General features: G+C 37.1%; 1 protein-coding gene across 2 annotated transcripts; it reads left to right on the top strand.

The window, feature by feature from the left end:
- Positions 1-944: 944 nt before the first annotated feature.
- LOC122027765 (SPX domain-containing protein 4-like) lies at positions 945-26,738 on the top strand. Of its 2 annotated transcripts, XM_042586772.1 has the most exons (4): positions 945-1,488; positions 20,468-20,578; positions 25,781-25,940; positions 26,030-26,738. In XM_042586772.1, exons 1-4 carry the CDS (start codon positions 1,213-1,215, stop codon positions 26,470-26,472), a joined length of 990 nt encoding a protein of 329 aa, XP_042442706.1. In that variant the 5' UTR covers positions 945-1,212; the 3' UTR covers positions 26,473-26,738. The 2 variants fall into 2 exon arrangements, with proteins under 2 accessions (XP_042442706.1, XP_042442707.1); XM_042586773.1 differs by lacking the exon at positions 20,468-20,578 and having other exon boundaries at positions 948-1,488.
- Positions 26,739-27,063: the final 325 nt, after the last annotated feature.

Raw genomic sequence — 27,063 nt, 5'->3', positions numbered from 1 at the left:
CCCTTGTTAGGTGGTGGCAACTCCTGTGATGTCAGTTCTTCTATTTAGTTTGTTATTATATCCACATGAGTTTTTAGTTGGTTTATTCTGGTTTCTAATGTTGATACTCTTGTTTCTAAAAGAATATTTCTAGTACTGCTTTTAGTGGGTTGTGTTATTGGGATTAGAACATTAAAATAGTTCTGAAGACAAATATTACAAACCTGTTTTTTACAGTTTATACAGGTACCTTTTTTATCAATGGCTGGATAATAACTACACCAATAGCAAGGTATATTATATGTTCTTGTTTTTAATTTTCAATCATGTGTACAATTAGAGTCGCTTAAATTTGTAGTTAGTTGTGTAAACATTAAATTTGTATCTATAAGAGGAAAGTCATCCCATAATTCTTGTTCTAGGTTTATTGATTTGTAGTCAAAGTCTGTATAATATGGAGGTTGTAGGAATTTACTAGATTATAGTCTGAAGAGGGGGGAATTTCTTCCATGTCATCTACGGAAATAATCGAGTAGATGGAAGATATGTCTGAGACGTCTGATTGAATTTCTACTAAATCTAAATTTGTGTAGGTGGCTAATTTAGCTTTTTTAGTATATAAGTTTTTCTTATTTGGACAGGTAGAAGATAAATGTCTTGATTCATTATAAGTAAAATAAATAATAATGTTAGCATAAGTTTTCTTTAATTTATATTTTCTATTATTATTATTATTAATTTTTAAAATATTAATAATAATATTGATAATAATATGAATACTACCGGTTCTATGATCGAAAAAAATTTCCGAAATCGTCTCTATTTCGAATAAATTAGAAATCTCTGCCCCTATTTTTGATTTTCTCCGTGGACCCCGTACAAGAAAAATTAATCTAACAGGTTCGCGTGCCAGCGAGTCCATTTTCGTGTGTATAGAATTGGATTGAAAGAACATCGGATTGGAACCCACCGTTACATAAGAGGATAAGGACGGAGCTAAAGCAAGAGGAATATACTCTGCCGCTTCTCTCTCTCCCGCTCACGGCGACGGCGACCCGGGTGGACATCCCAACGTCCCTCTTCCGCTAAGTCTTTCCCTCTCTGCCTCGCTCTCATCTACCATTCCATCGGCGTTATTCTCTCTCTTCCCCTCTTTTTAGAACCCTCGATTCCTCCCCCTCCTCCACCAGCGATCCTCCCGAAATCGACTAGTCCTTGGGCGATCTCCAAGGCATGAAATTTGGCAAGGATTTCAGGAACCACCTCGACGAGACGTTGCCAGAGTGGAGGGACAAGTTCCTCGCCTACAAGACCCTCAAGAAACTTATCAAGCACCTCCCCCAGCCACCGCCGCTGCCAGAAATGCAGGACGAACCGCTTAATCCTGCTGCTGCCGCTCCACCGTTGGTCGTCCTGGAAGCGTGGTTCGTCCGCATCCTGGACGAGGAGCTGGAGAAGTTTAATGATTTCTATGTCGATAAAGAGGAGGATTTCGTGATCCGTTTGCAGGTGATGCTAATCACAACTCCATCGTCTTTTTGTAAACGTCGTTGTCTTTAACTATAAAAACCTCTATACATTCCGTTTCACCGAGAAATTTTTTCTTACATTATGTTAAGTAAAATAAACGATAGCTGAACCAGATATGATCCGCATCTCACTTTGGAAAATAATGGAGATAACAAAAAATAATAAAAAGGCAAAACTTTGAGCTCTTAGGTATATTGAAATTATATGGCAAGAAATGATGATATGACGGCAAAGGGGGGTGGGCTTGTGTGTAAGTTAGAATTTGGAGTGTTCTCAGGATTGCAAGTTGAGTGTTCAGTTCTTTCTGTTTGCTGGGAAGGTAAAATAGCAGCCTTTACATAATTCTGATACAAGCCCCACATAACAGGGAAATATCTTTCTATCTACTGCCTCTCCACTTTCTTATTCTTCATTTTGTCCATTTTTTCTACCTCTCTCCATCCCTCCTTATGACCACCTTTACACATTGCTTACTAGTGAAGAAAGAAAAATAGTGGAAAATAAATGGGGATGGTTTATAGGTAAGTGTTATGGTATGAAAAATTGAAGTGAAAAACTAAAGCAACTCTACTTACCAAAGAGGAAAAATATTATTAAGACATCTCAATCCTTTTTGAGACTCAAGTCAAGACTTAGTTATCTACAAACTTTCCAGAAATTCTTAAAAAAATCAAAGAACTTGTATAATTTTTAAATTCTAAAGTTTCAAAGAAAAATTCTAAATTGATCTATAATTTTTGAGCTAAGTCATTCTCCTTGGGGAAGTTGACTCTAGGCAATATGTCAATCATTTTCTTTGGTTGTCATTTCTAAGGATAAGTTATAATGGACTTCTTAAGTTGATTGAGCATGCATTCTGTAGTACCTTTTCTTGGGTGGTCTCTCCAATAAGGGAGAAACTAGTCCATATTTATCTTTTCTTTATTTCTCATGTCAATCTTTGTTAACACATTCTTCTTCGAAAGCTCTTTTTATCTAGTAAGAATTGGTTGTATTTTCTATCTTTATTCAAATAATGTTGGTGAATTTCAAACTCCGCACAACTTGTATGGAACCCTAAATAATCTTGAAGTACTAACCTACATTTTGCAATTTTTTAACAACTCTTGTGGTGAATTAGACTACCCACCACTTAAAATTTCTTTTCACCTATAGACAACTGTTGTTTTGTATTTTTTCCATAGAAATCTCTAATGAATATCTTGAGAGAATATGGATCTTCTTCTTCTAGCGACTTTGACTTAATCTCTTCAGGAATGATGCAGGAGCATCAAACTTGGTCTAAGGAATGAAGGCTAGTGGCGAAGAGACATACGAGATCAAATAACAATTTGAAGTTACTCTTGTAAAGGAGGTGACACGGCTTTATCGTAGGCAATGCAACTGCATAGAGGATAGAGCCAACAAAGCTCTAGGGTGCTAGTGGTTGAAGTAGCAAGAGTGGAAGCATGTTGACGATGATAGCTAGGGCATGGCAATCTCACTGCAATAAAGTCTTGTAGATTACTTGGTGGAGAAAAGATTGATAAAGCAATTGAGAGATAGTAGAGGCTGGTAAACTCGATGGGGGTATGTAAATATGTGGTGCGCTAGTGTGAATAGCGTAGGCGATGGGTGAGAGAAGATTATGTGGAGAGCAAATATTGAGCAATTTAGAGATGGGTAGATGCGACAAAAGATTCTCATTAGGCGCATCTATTAAGTGAAAGTTTTAAGCAATATTGAGATTGTGTCGAAGAAACACAAGTTTCAAATGACTAGAAAATTTCTACCGAGTCTTGAATTAGGAATTTAGCTATGATACCAATTAATATTGCATGAATAATCACACTTTAAATAAAACTCGGCCAATTCGACTTATAGAAGAGGAAAATATTTTTAACTTTGTAAAGGTCTAATTTATCTCTAAAATCATGTTTAAAATACTTTTAAAAGTCAAATAACTTAGAAATTTTTAAAGAAAATTTCTAAATTGATCCATTATTTTTGAATTAAAAGCGGTTAATTTTTGAAAAACTAAGTTTGAAAAACTATTTTTTTAGCCCAGTTCCTTATAAAAACTTAAGTATTGTTCAAAAGTTTTTTCAGAGTTTTTAGTTATGTTAAATTCTCTACTTTAATTTTTTTTTAAAAAACTCTCCTTTTCAAAGTCTTACAAAGCAAAGCTTCTACTATTTGACAAAGAAGTGTTTTGCTCCAAAGTATTTTTTAAAAGACAGTATTTTTCAAAGTATTTTAAAAGCTAAAGTACTTTTTCTCCCTAAATTGTTTTTGCTATATGGCAAAGTGGGAGAGAATGACCAAAAATCGAGTGAGAGTGATAAATTAAGGGGAGCTAAAATTGCTTTACTCTGAAAATTGCTAAGTTTTTTCTTTGAACTGCTATATGCTTTTACTTAGCTTTTGAACCAGATTGCCATAATAAAAAAGGAGGAGATTGTTGGTGCAGAGAACACTGTGTTTTGATAATGGCAAAGGGTTTAAAGTTAAGTTATCTTGTTGTTTAACAAGTGTGACTGAGCTTCCAGGAAAGTCCTAAGTTGTCTTAAGCAAAAGTCCTAGTGGATTCTAGGCAGGTGGAAAGCTTTAGTTGCGGTTAGGCAACGAAGGCGTAGTCCGGGGAACTGGGCAAAGTCTTGGCGGGTTAAGGATGTTGGGCGAAATCCTAGAGTCGAGGACTTTAGGTGAAAATCTTGCGATCGCGGACACTAGGTGGAAGACTGGACGGGTCGAGATTGGACATTCAGCATGAAGTCCTTACATCTCGGACACTGAGTAAAAGTCCAGACGGTCTGGAGGACCGATCTGACAAAAGGTAATTTCTTCTGAAGGAGTAGGTGAGGACGCATTCCCCGTTGAGGGAATAATAGGCGTCGGTTCGACCTAGGATTTTCAGGAAATCCGAAAGTTAGAACCAGACAGTCTGGATATTGCCAAATAATTTATTATTTACATTTTATTGTGCTAATTTTGTTTTGCAGGATATGTTTGGTATTTTGGACTAATGTATCTTGCAGGGAGTAAAAAGCACATAAAATGCTCGGATGAACAGTGTTCAAGACGCTTCCGGGGCTGTCAAGCGCCTTCGAAGAGATAAACTTCACAAAAAGTGGAAGTTATCGAGACTGAAGCTGCGGGGATAAGTTTCACAGTTGGAGGCATGGGGTTGAAAGTGCCTTCAACATCCCATAAAAGGAGACAACAAGTAGATGCTCTAAAGACGATCCAACAAAGCCGTAACACTGCTCCGACGACCGAAAGCTCTACTTTCAGAATTCCACGTTGTCGGTATAATTTTAAATTACTGTAATTAAGTTCTGCAATTGTAATTCTACAATTTGTAAAGTTTTTCTAAAATCCTAGTGATTGCTCAACGAAAGCGATCAATGATCACGGAGCGAGACACGGCCGTGCCGTTTATTTGGGCAAGCTGTGGCTGGCTCTTGGAAGGCACGTGTCTTTTGGAGACACGACCATGTTAGCTTGAAGAACACGGTCATGCCAAGGGGTTCTTTGTTGCTTTTTCTTGAAAGCTGTTTCAATGTTTGTTTTTGCTCCATTCTCGTTCCAAATCGTGTCTTGTCAATAAAAATATGCAAAAAACTGATAAAATGATAAAACACAGTGCTATAACGTAAATCATGCTCAAGAAATACAAGTGAATGTGCGTCAAATAATGTATTAAAACATATATAATCTATGTACATTAGTAAGTGCCTTGAAGATGAGATTCTCTTGGATCATGCATGAATTGGCTGATTATACTCACAATATATGCTATGTCTGGATAAGTGTGAACAAGCTATATGAGCCTACCAACCAACTTCATATTACATCCTTTTGTGCACAATTGGTTCTTCCATAGCTCCTCTTATCTTGTGATTTGGATCCATTGAATCTTCCCTGTTTCAGCTAATAGATCAGTCACCTAATTCACCTGAGAAATAAAAATTCCTTTGGTAGAGTATGCTACCTCAATACCAAGGAAGTATTTCAATTTGCCTAGTTCCTTTATTTCAAACTCTATCAATTTCTATTTTAGATTATGTTTTTCCTTTTCATTATTTTCAGTTACAATGATAACATAGACTAGAAGAGTCGTCACTGTCCCTATAGTTGAGTGCTTAATGAAGAGAGTATGAGCCCCCTTGACTTTGGTTATACCTAGACTTCTTCATGACATTTGCAAATCTTCCAAACCATGTCTTAGGAGATTGTTTTAGACCATAAAGAGTCTTCCTCAATTTACATATTCTATTACCAGTATCCCCTACAAATCTTGGTGGAAGGTTCATATAAATTTTTTTCATCCATGGAGAAATGCATTTTCACATCATACTATAGGAGTTACAAGTTGAAATATGCAGCCAAAGATAGTAGAACTTTGACGGTATTTATTTTTTCAATTGGAGCAAAGGTCTCCTGATAACTATCCTATAAGTCTGAATATATCCTTTGGTCACCAAACTAGCTTTATATCTCTCAAGAGATCCATCTACTTAGTATTTTAGTGTAAAAATCCACTTACATTCAACAATGTTCTTCCCCTTTAGCTCCTCAATAATCTTCCATGTCTTATTCTTTTCTAATGCATCTATTTCCTCCATCATGTCATGCCTCCCTCCCCCTTTTTGACATCGGAAATAGTATTGGGAATAGTCATAGTATTTAGACTCACAATGAATTTTTTGTGGGTTAGTGATAGATGTTAGTAAGATAGGGGATAGAGAGGGGTGTTTGGTGCATTCTCTAGTACCTTTTCTAACAACAATGGGAATGATTCAGTATGTTGTAAAGGTGGGTTAGATCTTATCACGATCCTAGTATTAGGGTTAGAGGTTCATGGTTGAGGTTCTTGGACCTGTATCACTTCTGGAGCCGCCTTTCTCCTTGAATACACTTGAGGAATACTTGGAGTATCACAAGAAACACTATTTAGAAAGGAAGATGGAAGTGACTCACTAGATGAAATAGGAATAGAAGGTGATTCGGTACGGACTTGAGTAGGAGGAAGATCAAGAGTGTTAATGGATTCAAATGACTCAAAAATGTTATCTTCTGTCACTTAAATCTCCCCTCGAGGATAGGACTTGAGAAGAATGAGATTTGTTCAAAGAAGGTAATATCAGCCGAAATGTAAAACTTTTGAAATGAAGGGTGGTAACACTTATACCCTTTTTGAGTGGATGAATATCTAAAGAAGATAAATTTGATGGCATGAGGGTCTAGTTTATCTCGTAGTGGATCATGGATATGGACAAAAGCAGTGCACTCAAAAATCCTAGGAGTAAGTCCATTTGTGATTCAGAAATGAGGATAAAAATCATTGAGTTGTATGAGACTCTTGTTATCTAAGACATACGAGGGATGTCTGTTTATGATGTATGTGACATTAAGGATAGTCTTTCCCCAATAGGATTCAGGGACATTATTATGGAAAAGAATGACACGAGTAGTGCCTATTTTTCTTTTATGCTATTCCATTCTATTAGGGTGTATGAATATAAGACGAATCATGAATAATCTCTTGAGATTGGAAGTAGGAGGACAATGTTTAGTTGAAGTATTCTTTAGCGTTATTGGTCTTAAAGCTTTTGATTTTCACTCCAAATTGATTTTGAATCATTGAGTGAGAATTAGGAATAATAACGTTGACATCAAATTTTTGTTTAGGGAGAAATAGCCATGTAACCCAAGTGTAATCATCAATTAAGGAGACAAACTATCGAACTCTAGAAGCATTGGAATATTAGGACCCCATATGTCACTATGAATTAAATGAAAGGGAGTATAACTTCTTTTATTGCTAATAGAGAAGGGTACACAAGAATATTTTGCCAATTTGCAAACATCACACTAAATTCAGAAACATTCAATCCTTGAAAAAGATGAGGAAACATAACCTTTAAAACTCTTAAAGAGGGATGAGCAAGACGTTTGTGATACAGTCAAATATTATTTTTATTGAAAGAACTATGAAAGGACAAAGACAATTCTTCTTAATGGATTCAAGGTAGTAAAGGCCATTATATTCCTTAGCAAGTCCAATCCTCCTTCCCGTATCTTGATCTTGGAAAACAAATAAGAAGGGGAAAAATGACATGACCGTAGTTAAATTTGAACGGAAACAAGGTTGGCAGATAATTTGGGTACATGGAGGACATTTTTAAGGATACGTTTAAGGATACGGTTAGGGGTAAGGTGAACATTTCTAAAACCAGCAACAATAGCTAAAGATCCATTGGCTATTGCAATTTTTCTGTTACTTGGGTTGGGGTTATAAATATGGAAATTTAGAGAATTGAGAGTTATGTGGTTTGTGGCACCGGAGTCTATTATCCACGATTTATCAAAAAAATTGTTAGAGGTATTTATACAAAAAGGGGTTTGAAGATACATGAGAAAGTCAGAGTACGCGCTAGACGATTTATCAAGAGAACCCAACAATTCTTGAAGTGTCTTAATATCTATATCATTCAATCTGCCTGAGTGTCAAAGAGCTTGAGTCAAACGGTTTATCAAGAGAACCCAACAATCCTTGAAATTTCTCAATATCTATATTATTGAATCTGCCCATGCAATCCAGAAATGCAGAATCGGCCATGATGAATAAATGCAAAAGCATAGAATTGATAATGAAGGTTTAATGCTTTGATACCATATGAAAAGAATTGATATTTTCAATTGCATTACATTCAGAATAGGAATACCCATTATATATAAAGAGAAAATGAAGTTAATAGCGAATAGAAACCAATTATATTGTACATAGAAAATTAATATCTTTTTAATTGTCTCATTTCCTACTCTGTGCTCATAGTTGTTATAGTTGTTTATTTTGTGGAAGTTGTTGACACCTGTTTGACAATATTCACTTAGACATCTAGCATATAGAGGTTATTTAGGTGGTCAAAAGTGATGCTAGCTTTGAGAAAAATGTTAGAATTTTATGTTATATTTATTATTAATCTTAAACTAAATTATATCCTATCATTAATAAATATTATTAATAACTAATGGTATTGTTTGATTATTTATATTGGTTATTTTTAATTGATTTTGTTGATAATAGTTTTATGAATGTAATAATAAAACAAATAGGAATATACATATGTCGATAATGCAGCACACATCCAACTTTCTGAATCGATCAAAAGGTGTATCATATTTTTATAATTACCAAAGGGCGCACTAATTTGTTTGGTCTTCCCATTCTACCCCTCTTGTCGGTTGCATGCAATCTCAACATCTCCCTCTTTCTCTCTCCATTTCCTCCCTCCACTCGTGGAAAGCAAATTTCTCTTCTCTCTCACCTATTGATTTGATCGAACCCACTGGTTGAGAGCTCCTATTGTATCTATTTCAAATCTTGTGGATTTCTAAGATTACAAGGATTTCAAATATATCATCCATTGTTTATTTCAGCTTCTCAATATATGTAAAAATGTTATTGAAAGAATCGGCTGAAATCCCACATTAGACCTGATATAAGTTCATATCAGACCCACGTTGTGCTTGATATAAACTCATATTAGGCCCAACGTAGAATTTTAGTTGATTTCGGTCGAAATACACTAATTGACCTAAAGAGCTCCGATTGCATCCATTTTAGATTTTGTAGATTTCTGAGGTTGCAAGGAGTCTAAATATAATCTCCATTATTCATTTTGGCTTTTTTGAAAGTGTTAAAATGTTATTGAAAGAATTAGCTGAAATTCTATGTTGGACTAAAGAAGCTAAAATAAATAATAGAGGACATATTTAGACTCCTTACAACATTAGAATTCCACATGATCTGAAATGAGTGTAATCGGAGTTCTCTAAGTTAATTAATAGATTTCAATCGAAATTGGTTGAAATTCCACGTTGGTTGGGCCTGATATGAGTTGGGCCTGATATGAACTCATATCAGATCCAATGTGGGATTTTAGTTAGAAAGCTCTGATTGCATCCATTTTGAGTCTTGTGGATTTCTGAGGTTGCAAGGAGTTCAAATATGTTATCAATTATTTATTTCGGATTATCCGGATGTGTTAAAATGTTATTGAAAGAATCGACTGAAATCCCACATTGCGCATGAGATTTCAACCGTTTTTGGTTGAAATCTATTAATTGATTTAGAGAGCTCCGATTGCACCTATTTCAAGTCCTGTGGATTTCTGAAGTTGTAGGGAGTCAAAATATGTCCTCCATTGTTTACTTTGGTTTTTTCGAAGCTGTTAAAATATTTTTAAAAGAATCGGTTGAAATCCCATGTTGGACTGGAGAAGTCGAAATAAACAATAGAGGACATATTTGGACTCCTTTAAATATCAGAAATTCATAAGACCTGAAATGAGCGTAATTGGAGCTCTCTAGGTCAATTAATGAATTTTGATTGAAATTAGCTTAAATCCCACGTTAGGTCTGATATGAGTTCATATCAGGCACAATGTGTGCTTGATATGAGCTCATATCAGGCCCAATGTGGTCAGACCCAATGTGGGATTTTGATCGATTTTTTCAATAACATTTTAACATCTCCGGAGAAGTCGAAATAAACAATGGATAACATATTTGAACTCTTTATAACATGACTTGAAATGAGTATAATTAAAGCTCTCTATGTCAATCAGAAAGTTTGATTGACCTAGAGAGCTCTGATTGTATCCATTTCAGGTTTTGTGGATTTTTGACATTCTGATGGACCTAGAGAGCTCCGATTGCATCCATTTCAGATTATGTGGATTTATGAGGTTGCAAGGAGTTTAAATATGTTACCATTTCCTCGTCGTCGAGAGAAGACTCCGACTCAGGTTCGTCTCTCGAAGCTTTGAGGGTGACGTTGTTCTTGGGCTCCTTCAAACCTACATATCTTGATTTTTCTGCACTTCAAAATTCGAGAAAAATTCTTCTAATGAAATTTTTTCTAAATTTTTTGAAATGTAAAAGTCATCTACTAGTGATGCCCATTTTGAATTTCTCGGAAACGAATTTAACGCGTACCTTAGCGAATCTTGGTTACCTTTTCTCCGAGCTTCGACAGTCCGGTGATGATCGCTTTGATTCTTGAGTGCATATGCGCGACTGTCTCGTCTTCTCCAAGTCGCAGGCTGGTGAGCTGATTGCAAAGCAAATCTCGTCTGGCGAGCTTGACTTCGGAAGTTCCTTCGTGCAGCTCGAGGAATTTCTCCCAAAGTTCCTTCGCGGAGTTGTAGTTGCCGATTCGATTGACTTCTTGTGGCGGAAGAACGCTTAATAGATGGTATTCGGCTTTGTCGTTCACCACGTAGTCAGCCTGCTCCTTTTTTGTCCATTGATATATTTCCTTGTCCTCTGGAGCTTCAAATCCAAGTTTCATTGTTAAAACTAATTGAATCCCCTTCGTATTTCGGCGGGTGAATGTTTGGTCCGGCCATCTCGTTGTTTCGTTCGGCGGTTAGTCCTCCTGAAGCGCCTTGGCTCTGATACCACTTTGTAGGGTCGTTGCGGCCGGCTAGAAGGGGGGGTTGAATAGCCCTGTAAAACAAAAACAAAAACACCTTTCTCGAACTCTTAAACTGACACTTATAAATTAAAGTAAGCAGAAAGTAAATCAGAAAAACGAGCAACACCGGGATTGACTTGGTTACAACCGGGGAGGTTGTTAATCCAAGGAAGATGATCGTACTTAAAGAAACTCCTTCAGGCGGAGAAGCCTCGTACAACGATGAAGCACAAAAGAAAGAAGCTAAACTACAACTGAGAGCGCACAAGTGTTGGAATTACAATTTCTGAGTTGTTTTAAGCTTCTGGACCAAGGCTATATTTATAGCCTTGGTCGGGGCGCCTGGAAGGGTTCCGAGCGTCCTGGGAGGATAAAACTTTATCTCCCAACGTTTAGATCGCGTAAAAGGCGATCCAGTTAAATTTTGACTTCCAGGCGCCCGGAGTGGTTCCAAGCGCCAGGACCCCTAAGTCAACTCCAGTTGACTTTTGGTTCGGGCCCTCTGCTCCGGTTCAGCTTGCCTCGGTTCGTGTCCTTCTGCTCCGGCTCCGCTCGCTTGGGTGATCTCGACCATCCGGAAAAGGGCTCACCCGAACCCAACTTCCGGTTTTCTCGAGTGGGCTTCCGTTCCGGCTTCTCGTCCATCGAAATCTCCGCGTGTTTCCTTCTTGTCTGCCGGCGTACTCATCCGCAGTCTTCGTCCCTCGGACGAATCGCATGCCGTCCTTTTCGCTAGCTGCGTCTCTTGCTCCTCGAGCAGTCTTCCGCTCCGGTTTCGTCCCTCGGAACCACCGCACGCTTTCTTCTCGTCTGCCGGTGTACTCTTCCACAGCGCCTCGTCCCTCGGACGTACCGCGTGCCGTCCTTCTCGCTAGCTGCATCTTCCACTCGACTACCTGTGATCCTAAGCTTCTGCACACTTAGACACAAGGTTAGAAACACAGGACCTAACTTAATTTGTTGATCACACCAAAACAAGCTTGGGGTTCCAACATGGACTTCTTGTAACCTCAGAAATCCACAGAACTTGAAACGAGTGTAATTGTAACTCTCTAGGTCAATTAGTGAATTTCGACCAAAATCGATTAAAATTCCAACTCATATCAGGCCCAATGTGAAATTTCGTCTGTTTATTTTGATAACACTTTAACACCTCTAGAAAAGTCAAAATAAATAATGGATAACATATTTGAACTCCTTGCAACCTTAGAAATCTATAGGATCTGAAATGAGTGAGTCGGAGCTCTCGAGTGGAGAGAGATAAAGGAAGTGGAGGGAGAGAGATGTTGAGGTTGCATGCGGTTGGCAGGAGGGGTAGAATATGAAGACCAAATAAATTAGTGCGCCCTTTGATAATTATCAAAGTATGATACGTCTTTTGGTCAATTTAGAAAGGTAGGTGCGTCCTTTAGTAAATTGTCGTATATATGTAATTGTTTTTAGTAATATATGATACCAATATGAATACAAGTGTTGTTATATACTAATGTGACACATAATATACATATCATGTTGATATACTTATTAATTGGGCAAAAATCAAAAGGGCACCCCAAATTAAGGGAAACATTGACCCTGCTTTTTCCAAATAAATTGAAATGCATTCCTTTCATAATTTTATCCCGAAATTACCTTTTGATCCAGCGTTGTCGAAGCTACCGGGTAAATGTATAACATGTAGAAGCTACCAAGTAGCTGCTATAATATGTAGAAGCTATCCAATAGCTTCTACACCGTGTTTAGGGTGAGTTTAGAATTTATGATTTAGGATTTATACTGTGTAGAAGATACCTAGTAGTTGTTATAACGTGTAGAAACTACTTGGTAGTTGCTACAATGTGTTTAAGGTGAATTTAGGATTTGAGATTTACAACGTGTAGAAGTTACTTGGTAGCTTCTACATGGGAGGGACACCCATTTGGGTAAAGGAGTAATTTTGGGATAAAATCATGGGAGGGACATCCATTTGATTTTTTTTTTTGAAAAAAGGATGCCCTTTTGATGATATGTAAAATCTGGGGCGGCCTTTTAATTTTATCCTTATTAATTTGATATAATTGTACATACTATTTGTTGGAACCCCAAGGTGTTTTGATGTGATCAAACAAGTTAAGTTAGGTCATGTTTGTTTTAACCCTTGTGTCTAAGTGTGCAGGAGCTTAGAAGCACAAGAAGTCGAGAGGAAGACGTGACTAGTGAGAAGGACGGCACGAGGAGAGAGCCGACGGGCTCGGTGCGTCCGAGGGACGCGGTGCCGCGGAAGAGTACACCGGTGGACGAGAAAAACGTGTGTGACGTTCGAGGGACAAGAAACCGGGGAGGAAGGCTGCTCGAGGAGAAGGCCGGAATTTGGGTTCAGGTGAGCCCTATTCCGGATGACCGAGATCACCCAAGTTAGCGGAGCCGGAGCGAAAGACCCAGACCGAGACGAGCTAAACAGGAGCAGAGGTCCCGGACCGGGAAAAGTCAACCCTGTTGACTTTCCTGGTCCGGGCGCTCGGAACCATTCCGGGTGCCCGTACCCGACTTTTGGACCAGATCGAGTTTTGACTCGATCCGAGCGTTAGGGGATAAAGTTTATCCTCCCAGGGCGCCCGGACCCTTCGAGGCGCCTCGAACTGTGCTATAAATATAGCACTAATCTGAACAGTTTATTCGATTCACTTGTAATCCATTTCTCTGTGCTTTACTTTTCTGTCTGTGCTGTTAACGTTGTAAGAGACTACTCCGCCCGAAGAAGACGTCAGATAGTGCGTCATATTTTCCTTGGATTAGCAATCTCCTGATTGCAAACCAAGTAACTTCCTTGTGTCTGTTTGCTTTTTATTAGTCTCTTTATTTTAATTACAAGTGCTTTTATTTAGTTGAAAATCCGAGAAAAGGTTGGTTTATTTTTTTAAGGCAATTCACCCCTCCCTTCTTACCGGTCTCCAAAGGGACCAACAAGTGGTATCAGAGCGAGGACGCTTCAGGAGGACTAACCGTCGATCGAAGCAACGAGATGGCCGGACCCAGCATCGTTCCACCAAAATATGAGGGAGACTTCGCACATTGGAAGCGTCGTATGGAGGTATTTCTGAAAACCGATTTCGAAATTCGTCTAATTATAAAATATGGTTTTATAGCTCATACTAGTCAAAATGGAGAAGAAAAAAAAGAGTCTCTGGACGAAGGAGCAGAATGATTCCGTAGCGAACAACCGAGCGGAGTATCACCTGCTGAGCGTGCTGCCGCCTTAAGAAGTCAACCGCGTCGGAAGCTACTTGTCGGCCAAAGAACTCTGGGAAATATTCCTGGAGCTTCACGAAGACACGTCCGAAGCCAAACTAGCAAGAAGAGACATTCTTCGGAACAAACTGACGAACATCCATCTAGAAAAAGGTGAGAAGGTAGTAGATCTACATGCGAAAGTAAAGGAATTAATTACCGATCTCGAGAATCTCGGTGAAACAGTAACTAACCGGGACACCATACGCTACGCACTCAACGCGTTTCCCAAAACTCCAGAATGGACGTCAATCATCAACGCCTACTACATTTCAAAGGACCTGGAGGTAAGTACCTTAGAAGACTCTTGAATTACATGAAACCAGATGTGCAGGGGCAACAAAGGAATCAAGCCAGATTATGGCGCTAAACGCAACCAAAAAGGATGAACTCGAGGCAGACTCAGAAGAATATCAAGAAGCGTATTATGGTAAGGAATTTAAAAAAATTCTTTTGATCTAATAAATTTAAAGAAATGCAGAATAAGAAAAATCCAAGAAATAGAAGAAGGGTTCGTTGCTACCAGCGTTAAAAGGAAGGACACTTTAAAGAAGATTGCCCAGAATTAAAGGACAAAGTCAAGATATCTAAGAAGCATAAGATTCTAAAAGCCACTTGGGACGATACTTCATCATCTGAATCCGAAGTACAAGAATATGCCGGACTAGCACTGATGGCAAGCTATGAAGGGCAAAGTACATCGGAACCCAACATCAATGAATGCAGCGAAACAGGGGGAGAGTCAGACTTCAAGTCTGATATGGTAAGTGAGGTATGTCTCTTACCTCCTGATCAGTTTTATTTTGGTATTAAGGCTATGACAAAATCCATGTACAAATTAAAAAATAAAAATATCAAATTAAAAAATAAAATTTTAAAAATAAAAAGAATTTTAGCAAAATTTTGTCTAATAGAAGATTTTAATAAAATAAAATTTGAAAATGATAAATTAAAAGAAGAAGTAGGAAATTTGAAAAAGCCTACCTGTTCAAATATATCTACTTTTAAAAATTATAGAGGATTAAACTGGTACTATAGGTTTCACCAAAATCAAATCAGAAAAATATCAAAAGCCTATGTGCCTAGAAAATACTTGATTAACCCTGTAGCAAGGAACCTCTATTGGGTTCCAAAAACTTGTTTAATTTAAAAATTTAAATTAGACTTAGCATTTTCAACAAGAAAATTAAGCATTTAATTTCTTTATACGGCTTTGTCTAAGAAAGTGGTTGTTGTTCCAATAACCAAGAATGTCTAGTGCCTCGTCACTGTCTGGAAGCCAAGAATCGAAATAAGAGTTTAATTAACTAACTGAAAAAACATTAAATTAATTTTTTTTAAATTTAAAAAAAAATGCTTTAAAGGGTTACTCAATCTATTTTGAAAAATATTTAATTTTTTATTATTAATTTAAAAGTATTTCTTTTAACTCTTCTAAATACTTAACAATTTTATTTTATTTTTTAAAAAAAAATTTCCCTTAGAAATTTTTTTCTCACTTAGAATTATTTTTTGTTGAAAATATGTTTCTAACTTAGAAATTTAAACTTAGAATTTTTTTTAAGTTACTTATTCCGTTGCACACAATTTATTTTTAACTTTGAAAATTAAATTTTCTTTTAACTTAGAATTTTTTTAAAATATTTTAAGTTGACCTTAGACTTGTTAAGGAACCCTAATTTTTTATATGATCAAAGGGGGAGAAGAATGTTAAGTCTAGGGGGAGGTATAATTTTATTGAAAAATGATATTTGCACTTATTTGCAAACTTAATTGTTTTTACTTTATGTTTGTTTTACCCTATCTTAAATTGGGTTGCTCACATCAAAAAGGGGGAGATTGTTGGAACCCCAAGGTGTTTTGATGTGATCAAACAAGTTAAGTTAGGTCCTGTTTGTTTTAACCCTTGTGTCTAAGTGTGCAGGACCTTAGGAGCACAGGAAGTCGAGCGGAAGACGCGGCTAGCGAGAAGGACGGCACGGGGAGAGAGCCGATAGGCTCGGTGCGTCCGAGGGACGCGGTGCCGCCGAAGAGTACACCGGTGGACGAGAAGAAAGTGCGCGATGTTTGAGGGACGAGAAATCGGGGAGGAAGGCTGCTCGAGGAGAAGGCCGGAACTTGGGTTCGGGTGAGCCCTATTCCGGATAGCCGAGATCATCCAAGCTAGCGGAGCCGAAGCGAAAGACTCAGACCGAGACAAGCTGAACCGGAGCAGAGGCCCTGGACCGAGAAAAGTCAACCCTGTTGACTTTCCTGGTCTGGGCGCCCGGAATGCTTCCGGGTGCCCAGACTCGACTTTTTTACCAGATCGAGTTTTGACTCGATCCGAACGTTAGGAGATAAAGTTTATCCCCCCAAGGCGCTCGGACCCTTCGGGGCGCCCCGAACAGTGCTGTAAATATAGCACTGATCTGCACAGTTTATTCAATTCACTTGTAATCCATTTATCTGTGTTTTACTTTTCTGTCTGTGCTGTTAACGCTGTAAAAGGCTATTCCGCCCGAAGGAGACATCAGATAGTGCGTCATATTTTCCTTGGATTAGTAATCTCCTGATTGCAAACCAAGTAACTTCCTTGTGTCTGTTTGCTTTTTATTAGTCTTTTTATTTTAATTACAAGTACTTTTATTTTGTTGAAAATCCGAAAAAGGGTTGGTTTATTTTTTCAGGACAATTCACCCCTCCCCTCTTATCGGCCTCCAAAGGGACCAACACTATTTACTTATTTGATTAATGAGAATCACTAATCTGATAATAAGTCTACAAATATTGTTGAATACAATAACAATCAAGTCTTATCTCATTAGGTGGAGTCGGCTATATGGATTTTTTTATGCAATTAACTTCTATCTCCTACTGTATCATTATTTATACTTAAATAAATTTTATCTTGTTTTTATTGTTGCTAACCAAGTCTTTTTTGGTCTTCCTCTTTCTCATTGGATATGTGTGTTTGTCATAGTTTCACATTGCCTAACTGAAGCATTTATTGATAGTCTAAGTACATGCCCTAACCATCTTAAATGTGCTTATTGAAGTTTTTTCTCAATAGATGTAACTCCGACTTTCTCTCCAATGCTCTCATTTCTTATTCTGTCCATCCTCATATATGCACACATGCACCTTAACATTCAGTTCCATAGGAGGTCTAACTGCGATTTTGTAGAACTTTCTTTTAAGTTTTAGAGGTACTTTACAGTTATATAAAACAACCAATACTCTCCTCCATTTTAATCATCTGCTTGTATCATCTAAGACATCTCTCTCAATTTTTTCATAGTTTTGTAAAAATGATCTTAAATATTTAAAGCTCTCGGCTTCGGACAACTCATTATCTCCGTATATGCATTGTGTTTAATATTGCTAAACATAAATTCTGTATATTTTGTCTTTATTCTACTAAGCCTAAAATCTCTCTTATAGTATTTTCCGCCAATATTCTAGTTTAATATTTAATCTTTCACGTGTTTTATCTATCAAAATAAGATCATCGCCACGGTACTATATCTTGAATACGTGTAGTGAGTTCGTTCATAATTAGAATAAAAAGATAGGGACTTAGAGCTAATCCTTGATGTAACCTTATTTTTATTGAAAATATTTCAGTTACTCCACCTAAAATCTTTACTCTGATTGTTACATCCTTGTACATATCCTTAATTAGTTCAATATATGTTACGTTAACATCTCTCTTTTCTAGAATTCTTCATATAATCATAAGTTTTTTCTAAGTTAATGAATATCATGTGAATGGGAGCCTTGGCGCAACAGTAAAGTTATTGCTTTATGACCAAAAGGTCACGTGTTCGAATCCTGGAAATAACCTCTTGTAAAAAATAAAGTAAGATTACGTATAATGGATCCTTCCCTAGGACTCCACATAACAGGAACTTCGTGCACTGAACTATCCTTTTTTTAAGATATATAATTTCTATTGTCGACCTTTTAAGCATGCAGCCAAATTGATTCGGTCACCGTTAGTCTCCTTAATCTTTTTCCTATTACTTTTTTCTTAAAATTTCATGGTATGACTTATTAGTTTAATGCCCCTATAGTTTGCATAATTTTGTATATCTCCCTTATTTTTATATAAGGAAACTAGTGTACTTATCCTTCATTGATCTAATTTTTTTTCATTTTCAATATCATATTAAATAATTTTGTAAACCATTTAATACCTTGTTTCCCTAAATATTTTCATACCTCTATCGGAATATTATCTTGTCCAACGACTTTTCCATTGTGCATTTTATTTAAAACTTGTTCTACTTCTAAAGTTTAAATTCTACGATAAAAATTTAAATTTCTGTACTCATTTGACCTACTTAAATTACTTAAGTTAAGTTGGTCACTTAAACATTTATTAAAAAGTTAATGAAAATACCTTTTCCATCGCTTTTTTATTTCTCCATCGTTTACTAGTATCCTATTACATTCATCTTTATATATTTTATTTGTCTTCCTTTCTCTCACTTTAGCTATTATATAAATACTTCTTTCCCCTTTTTTTATCCAAATTTTTATTCTTTATTTCTTTCACTACTTCTTACACATATATAATTCCTTATAAATTGTTCTTTTTTCCTTCACTTTCTTTTGTACTTTCTCATTCTACCCCTAAGATTTTTTACTTAATGGTGCATGTCCTTTTGACTCACCAAGTACATTCTTAGCTACTATTTTCAACTTTGATACCATCTTATCGTATGTCATATTAGAGTCACCATATATTTCACCTAATACTTGTACTCCTACCTTCTCCTTAAATATATTTGCTTCCCATCTTTTAACTTTCACCATTTAATTTTAGGAGTCCTATATATTTTTTTTTATTAATACTATACTTGAGGCGTATATTCAACACTACTAACTTATGTTTGGTAGTTGAATTTTCTCTAGGGATGACTTTGCAATCTTTATAAATTTTTCTATCCTTCTTTCTAACTATAAGAAAGTCAATATGCAATTTATTATTTCTACTTTTGAACGTGACGAAGTGTTCTTTTTTTTTTTTAAAAAAAAAATATATTAGTTAATATAAGGTCATATGCTATTGCAAAATTTAATATAGTTTAACCTTCTTCATTTCTCATTCCAAACTCATAATCCTCATGTACCCTCTCATATTTCTCATTTTTCACTCCGGCATGTCCATTTAGATCATCTCTTATTAAACTCATTTCATTTGGCGAAATGTTTTGTAATACTTCATTTAAGTCGTCTCAAAATTTTAATTTAGTAGTTTTATCTAATCCTACTTGCGGTGCATATACGCTAATTATGTTCATAGTTTTTGTTGCCATTATTATTTAGGGACTATAATTCTATCACATTTTCTAACTACTCCTACAATAACTTCGTCCTTTAACGAACTATCTATAATAATACCGACTCCATTTCTTGCTTTACTTTTTCCTATGTGCCATAGTTTAAAACCTAAGTTCTCTATCATCTTTGCCTTCTCACCTATCCATTTTATCTCTTGTACATATAAAATACTAATTCTTCTCCTAATTATTGCATCTACTATCTCCATTGATTTATCAGTGATGATTTCCTATGTTCTATGATTCAAATAGATTATTAGTTTTCCTATCATATTTGTTCTTATCCAACTTATGGTGTGAGAACACTTGCCTATTTAACACTACACTCAAGTTCTCATGGAGATGTAACGGTTCTTGTCTATACGTTATAGTCAGACCTTGCAACGGGAACTCTTACATATTTAGCTTTACACCCGAATTCTAGAGATGTAGTGGTCCTTGCCGAGCGTGTTCCTTTGGGAAGCAACGTAGTTGGATCCTATAACGCGTTCCTTCTAAGAAACAACGTAGCATTAGCACAATAGTTTAATGAATCCATTCATTGAACATTTGCCATAGTTTTAATGCTAGCTAACAACCTAACGCAACCCTCCTCCTTTATCCGGACTTGGAATCGACTATGACTAGTTCGTTGTGGACAGAGTTCTACAAGGACGGTTGAATAATCAAGATATTCAACCGTATTTGTTATATACATACATTGAATTATTTTATTTTATTCTTCATTTTTGTGAACTTGTAAATCTTTTTCTCAGTGAGCCCAATCCGATCAATCCTACCTAGCAAATACTTTCATTTTTGGAACAAGCAATACTGATATTGTCAACAATGGTTTGAAGGGTGCCATAGAAAGCTATTCTCATATGGTGGCTATGGTGTAAGAGCATTCTTATTGCAGGAAGGAAGGTCTCTTGCAAGGATCAATGATGTTGTGGTACCAAAGGAACAAATAATTGCATGGCTATTCTACTGTGAACTCTATTATCATATAGTGATCATCAATTACCAGGTATTGAGATGTATCGTTAATGAGCTAATCCATATAACAAACTGGAACATGCGTTTGAAATTTAATACCTGGCGCAAGATGGTTATGCATCTGACAACTAGAATGGGCAGAGAAGCTTTGCCACTTTTGATTCTTCTGCTGACCCAGTTTGACTAAAATGCTTGCTGTGGGATTGGCAAATCAATCAATGTGGCTCCATACACTACAAGGAAAACATCAATTAGCAACCAAAATTTCGGTCACTAAATAAACTTAGCCACCGATTAGTGATTGAAATTTTCAGTCGTAATTTTTTGGGTTGTTGATATCATTTAGCAATGGAACATTTATTTTCGTCACTAATTTAGCGACGGAATTAGAATCCGAATTAAATTCCGTCGCTAAATCCATGATATTTGTCCAAAAATCTATACAAAATTATAATATTATCCCAACAATCAAAATAATATAATTAACTACAACCAAATCTACACAATTACAATATAATATCAACACCAAATAATTTATTATTTAATAAAAATATCCAAATCATCAATTTCAAAATACAAATATTTATCCAAAAAAAAAAAAAAAAAAAGCAGCTCGGTGCATGAAGCTCTCGCCATATGGGATCCATTGTACGTAGTCGTACCCTGCTTTTTACAAGAGGTTGTTTATAGGATTCGAACCCATGACCTTTAGATCACAAAACAACTTTATCCAAAAATATAAATATTTATCCACAACATGCGAACTTGAAAAGTGGAGGAAAATAGAAGGATTCACAATGAATCTACCGTCGCCTTGACTTGATACTCTATCACTATGACCCGAGCTCTCAATTTTTGATTCTCCTCCCTTTAACGCTTGTACTTCAAATAGATGAAAAATTCAGACGACCCCTGAACTTAAGAACACACGATCAATTAAACTGTGATACTAATAATATGGAAATTATTATGCATTTATGATTCATTACAAAGAATGCATAATTTGCAAAAGTAGGAAGAAATAACTTTATTAATACAACGCTGTGTTGTTAAAGGCGCGCCCGAGGCGCGCCTGAGGCGTCAGGGGCACAAGGCGCCGGGAAAAGAGCCTTTGCCCACGCGAGGCGGGCGTTGTTCGTCAGGCGCGCGCCTAAGCGCCTGGGCGCGGCTTCGCACCTCAACGGAGGCGCGATGAGGCGATGAGGCGCGATCCCGGCCGCGATCGCAAGCGCGATCGTGAACAATATCTAGATTCTTTACCAAAAAAACACGATTTAGGGCACGGGGAGAAGAAAAAAACGCAAGAAGGAAACGCACGAAGAAGAAGAAAAGAACGCAAGAACGAGGAAGAAGAAGAAACTTGAACCGTTCGCCGCCGCCGTTGCTGAGTCGCGCCGTCGCCACTCGCCCAGGTATGTGTTGTTTCCTTCTTTTTTTGCGTTTTTCTGTTCTTCACTGATTCTTCCTCTCTTCTTCGTTTTCGTTTTTCTTCTGTTATCTTCTTCTTCTTCTTCTTCTTCTGTTATTTCTTTTCTTCTCTTTTTCTCTTCTTCGTTTTCACTTTTTCTTCGTTTCTTCTTCTTCTTTTCTTTTCTGTGTTCTGGTATCTTCTTTTCTTCTTCGTTTTCTGTTTTTTCTTCTCGTTGAGTTGCTTTCGTGTTCTCGCCGCTGCCTTATTTTGTTTTCTTCTTCCCGTTTTTGCTATTTGTGCAGCTAGTAATCTTGCTTGCTGTCCGTTTTTTGCTTTTTGCTGTATTTTTTTATCATGTTTTATCATTTTTTCTGGATAGTGCTGCTGTCCAGTTTTTCATTTGTTTTTTTCCATGTTTTTTCATTTTTTATCCTGTTTTTCTTTTTGTTTTTTCATTTTTCTATTACTGTCTGGTACACTGTTCTTGCTGTCTGGTACTGCCTGGTACACTGTTCTTGCTGTTTAGTACTTTAGTAATCAACCTCGCCTCGGGCGCGCCTCGCGCCTCAGGCTCTAGGAGCCCTTTTGCGCCTCGGTGCGCCTCGCACCTCTAACAACACTGATACAACGTGATGTTTATGCAGGATAATGCAAGTAAACGAAGAGTTAGACAGAGTTGGTCAGTCCAAATTAGTCTCGAGAAAGAGAGAATATTTTTCCATCACCACACACATGAAGATAAGATTTTAATATCGCATTCAATTAATAACAAAAGAAGCATCTCCGAAAATTTACCGGTATCATAGTGTTGTTTAATCTACTCAACCTGCAAAAGTATAAGCAAATTAAGAAGACGGAATATTAATTCCGTTGCTAATTCCGTCACTATTTGAGAGTTTTATGTGCACCAAGTAAAATCTGAAGTGATCAAGATACATTACTATATACTACACTTCTCTACACTAGAAAAATATAAACATCTATATAGGTCCGGCAAAGAATGTAACAAAAATTGTATTTATATACATATCTGACTAGCAACAATATCAATCAACAAAGAATCAAAGCGTCTCTGATTAATGAACCAATGGGTGAAAGAATATTAACACGAACTTCCTGTGAAAAAAAAAATATATATAAAACAACAGGTTATATTCACAAGGCAAGTTAGCTAGAAACCAAAAACACTCCTAGCATACCTTGCTGAAGTATCATTGAATCAGTCATTCCTTGATTATTAACAAGTTAGCTAGGAACTAAAATAGCAACAGGTTATATTACAAGAGAAATAACAAAATAATTATGCAAAATAAACTAATTGTTTTAAAAAAAGAAATCTGACTGCTGTCTGTGATCTTAAACACATCTACAGAGCATTACCATTTCCTTTGCTAACGAAAGATTCAAATCTCACCTAATCCAGAAAAAATCATATTTCTCTAACTAAATTAAAAATTTAGTAGTAGATATGGATCTCTCATGCAATCGACGATTGGCATATCCAATGTGGGATGCCGAAACCTTAGGTTGTAGTAAACGGTCGCTCTAGCGCCCCCCATGATCATGCCTAAAAGTCAATATAGAAGGAAGATTTTCATTAACTGTTGCAAATAATTCAATGGACTAAGCAATTCCCCCAATAAAATTTTTTTAAATGCTTAGTAAGCATGGGATCAAGGTGGGCATGGGAACAAATATGCCGCCTCCCCCCACTCCCCTGACGCTCTTGAGTGCAAAGGTGAATGGGGATCCAAGCTCTAGCTCCTGAGAGGCTACGGCCTGGCGGCGTCACCGTGAGAATGCAAGAGAGGTTGCGGCCTCGTGACCTCGTCGTGAGGACATAGGTAGCTGAGGCACAACCTTGTAGTGAGGCCGTAGGCGGTCGAGGAGCGACAACCTAGCTGTGAGGTTGTGGCCGAAATTGCCCTTGGCCTTGCGACTTCGCGACTTCACTGTGAGGCCGCGGCGCGCATGAGGAGCGAGAGAGAAGTTTGATCGGGGAAATGGGAGAGAGGAGAGAAGTTTACCTAAGGTCGCACGCGTGAGGGAGAGGATCGGAGATTGGTCGGAGATTGTGTGAGGGAGGGGGAGATCAGAATCCTGTGAGGGAAGAAGAAATTGGGAAAGTATGGTGGTGGAAATAAGGAGAGTAGGAAAAAATATGCTAAAATAGCAATGGAAAAAATATATCCATTGCTATTTTAGCGACGAAAACTAATTCCGTCGCTAAAATAGCAATGAAAATTAATTCCGTCACTAATTCCGTCATTAATTGAGGGTTTTCTTGTAGTGATATGGAATGCAAAATGAAAGGTTTTCTACTCAGTATTCCTACCTAGAAATACCTCATTTGCTGGTGTTGGTATCATTTGGTATCCTTTCACGGGCATACCTCATAACAAATGGGGTGTTGGTATCACTTGGTATCCTTTCATGGGCATACCTCATTACAAATGATTTAGAAAACTCGTTACAAATGCTATCCTTTCATTGACATACCACAAGAGATTTGGTTTATACTTATGGTAGTAATGTTGTTTGCACAAAACTTTGGTCTTGGATTCTCCGGTGGGCTAAAGGGAATTGAAGCGGCAGAAAATCACTATAGTCCTTGTTCGGAAGGAAAGATTACAAGAGAGGGAACTGAAGAACCAATAGGAGAGGAAAAACCAAATAGTTCATTACAAAATTAGCTGAAACATGAGAGATATGACAAAGTTAGTGGGCTTTCCATTTTTTTTTTCATGTTTTCTTCTTTTCTTCAAAATAAACAATATAGAGAAATCTTCCTTCCCTTCTCCACTTTATCCCTTCTCCACGCCTCTCCTCTATCAAGGATTTAAGAGGTATATTTTTAGTAGTGAAAGAGTGTTGTGGATTTTTTTTTCTTCTCATTCTTTGTGATCTATTTGAAATCATTAAAATAATTCCTGAGATTTAAGCCTTGTTAAGTTCCTTGATATCACTGGTCAGTTTGAATAAAGGTTAAAGCAATATGAGAATAATGTACTATAATAATATTCTGGAATGGAAAATGGTGGTCTTTAGGAAAGTGGTGATAGTTAAAGGGGGAGTGGTAGGGATTTGCCAATGCATATGCAATAATTGAGTACTGGCAGGGAAACATTTTTTTCTTAATTGAGCATGCTTAAGTGCTATATATTTCCCGTATGAATAAGTAAATATTTCCACTATTTATCAGCAGCTTTGCCAAAGCCTTTTTGACTGTCATTCCTTGGATTGTCTGACATCAGACTTAGAGAATAACACATCCAATGGAAGTGTTAATATATAGGATCATGCATCACCGAGATGGGACTTTATATCTGAGGATCTTCCAAAACCTCTTTTTATTCTTCTCGATTACCACAATGAAAAGTAAAGCGTAGGGCTTTTCTCATCTTGGCTGGAAATTTTCGAGGAATGACTAACTTGATCTATACGTGCCTTTTAGTTTTGTTAAGGCAAATTCCTTGACAACTAGGTTTAATTTCTGTATTTCCTTCTCTGATTTTCGCTTCATGTTTAACTTCTTGTAATATTATTACCTGTGAATGAAAGTGAAATAGTAAGGAATATCAATGTCCTTAATGCAACTTTTTGTGCTTTTGACTCTCTTTCTATGTATAAATTCGTTCTTAACTAGACCATGCTTCCTCCATATGGGTATTCTCTGTGAGTATATTAAGTTTTGAGTCTAATCATCTCCATGATGCATGTGAACTGATAGTCCATTTTCTCTGTAAGTTTTGAGTATATCAATGTGTATGATTAGAGCTACATTTGAACTGATAGTCCATTTTTTCTCATGATTGCTTTTAGGAACTCAAGGAAAGAATCGAGAGGATCAGGACAAGCAGGAACAGAGCTTTTTCATCTGAAAGAGAATTCAGTGAGGAGATGTTGGAGATTCGTAAAGCCTTTGTTACTATCCATGGGGAGATGGTTCTACTTAAGAACTACAGCTCCCTCAACTTTGCAGGTTATTTGAGGGTCACTCTTTTCTTAGTCTGAAAGTGTTCTAGAGAGCTCAATTGCAATAAATATTTATCATTAGCACTCTGATTCCAGGACTTGTCAAAATTCTCAAGAAATATGACAAGAGAACAGGAGGTTGGCTTAGACTGCCTTTTACTCAACGTGCTCTTCATCAGCCATTCTTCACAACTGAGCCACTAACACGGCTGGTGCATGAATGTGAAGCGAATCTTGAGCTTCTATTCCCATTGGAACCTGAGGTGGTCGAACCAAACCAAGACGAGGCACATCAACAACGTAACCCAGAGGTTTCACCCATTCGAGCTGATTTTGTATATCGAAGCACATTAGCTGCACTGAGAGCAATACAAGGACTTAGGAGAGCCAGCTCCACCTACAATCCCCTTTCTCTTGCACAGTTCTTTCATGGTGAAGGTGCAGACAATGAATATGGAGCTGTTACTTCTGAGAATTCCACTTCTAACTCCTTGACAACCTCACAAAACAATGAGGCGGACTACGGAACCGATGACTAGTGGTTTCCTGGGAATTATTAATCTGCATCGAACTGTTTTCCTGTTCGTGGCTCTTGATTGCAAAGGACATCGGTTGTCTGGGAGAGACAACGATCAATGGACGTAAATAGAATTCTTCTCAAGGGAAGTGCATATATTGGAGCAAAAATTTTCATGTTTTTGTTCTCTTTCTTCTCAGAATATGTTAATATTTTCTTGTCACGATTTGGTCCTTGCAACAAACTGAAGTCAAAACAACTTGTTTAATGCGTTCCTAGTTCATGTCATTTGTTGATTGTTTCCTGTGTTGCTCGTGTGGATTGGAGATTTTGTTCTTTGTTATGCACTCGGTGAGTTTAGTGATTTTAAACCCTGACTGAGCTTGTATTGGTTGATCCCTTTGTAAATGTTTTGTAGAATCCGTATCTAGCTGTAAGTCTCGACCAACCGAGTTGGCTATGGGTTAATAGGCTAAAAGGGCACACCTCTTTAATTCCATTCAGTTTCAGATACAATAGTTTTACAATTTTTGTATAAGGGTCTGCTAGCTTAGGCATCTCTCTATTATCTCTAACCTGAATTGGGAACTAGACTAGAAGAGTTTGATCAGGG

This window comes from Zingiber officinale, chromosome 10A, assembly GCF_018446385.1.
Source record: "Zingiber officinale cultivar Zhangliang chromosome 10A, Zo_v1.1, whole genome shotgun sequence".
Taxonomy (NCBI): Eukaryota; Viridiplantae; Streptophyta; class Magnoliopsida; order Zingiberales; family Zingiberaceae; genus Zingiber; species Zingiber officinale.
Note: the sequence above shows the minus strand (reverse complement) of the source record. Positions and strands in the feature narration are given on the sequence as shown.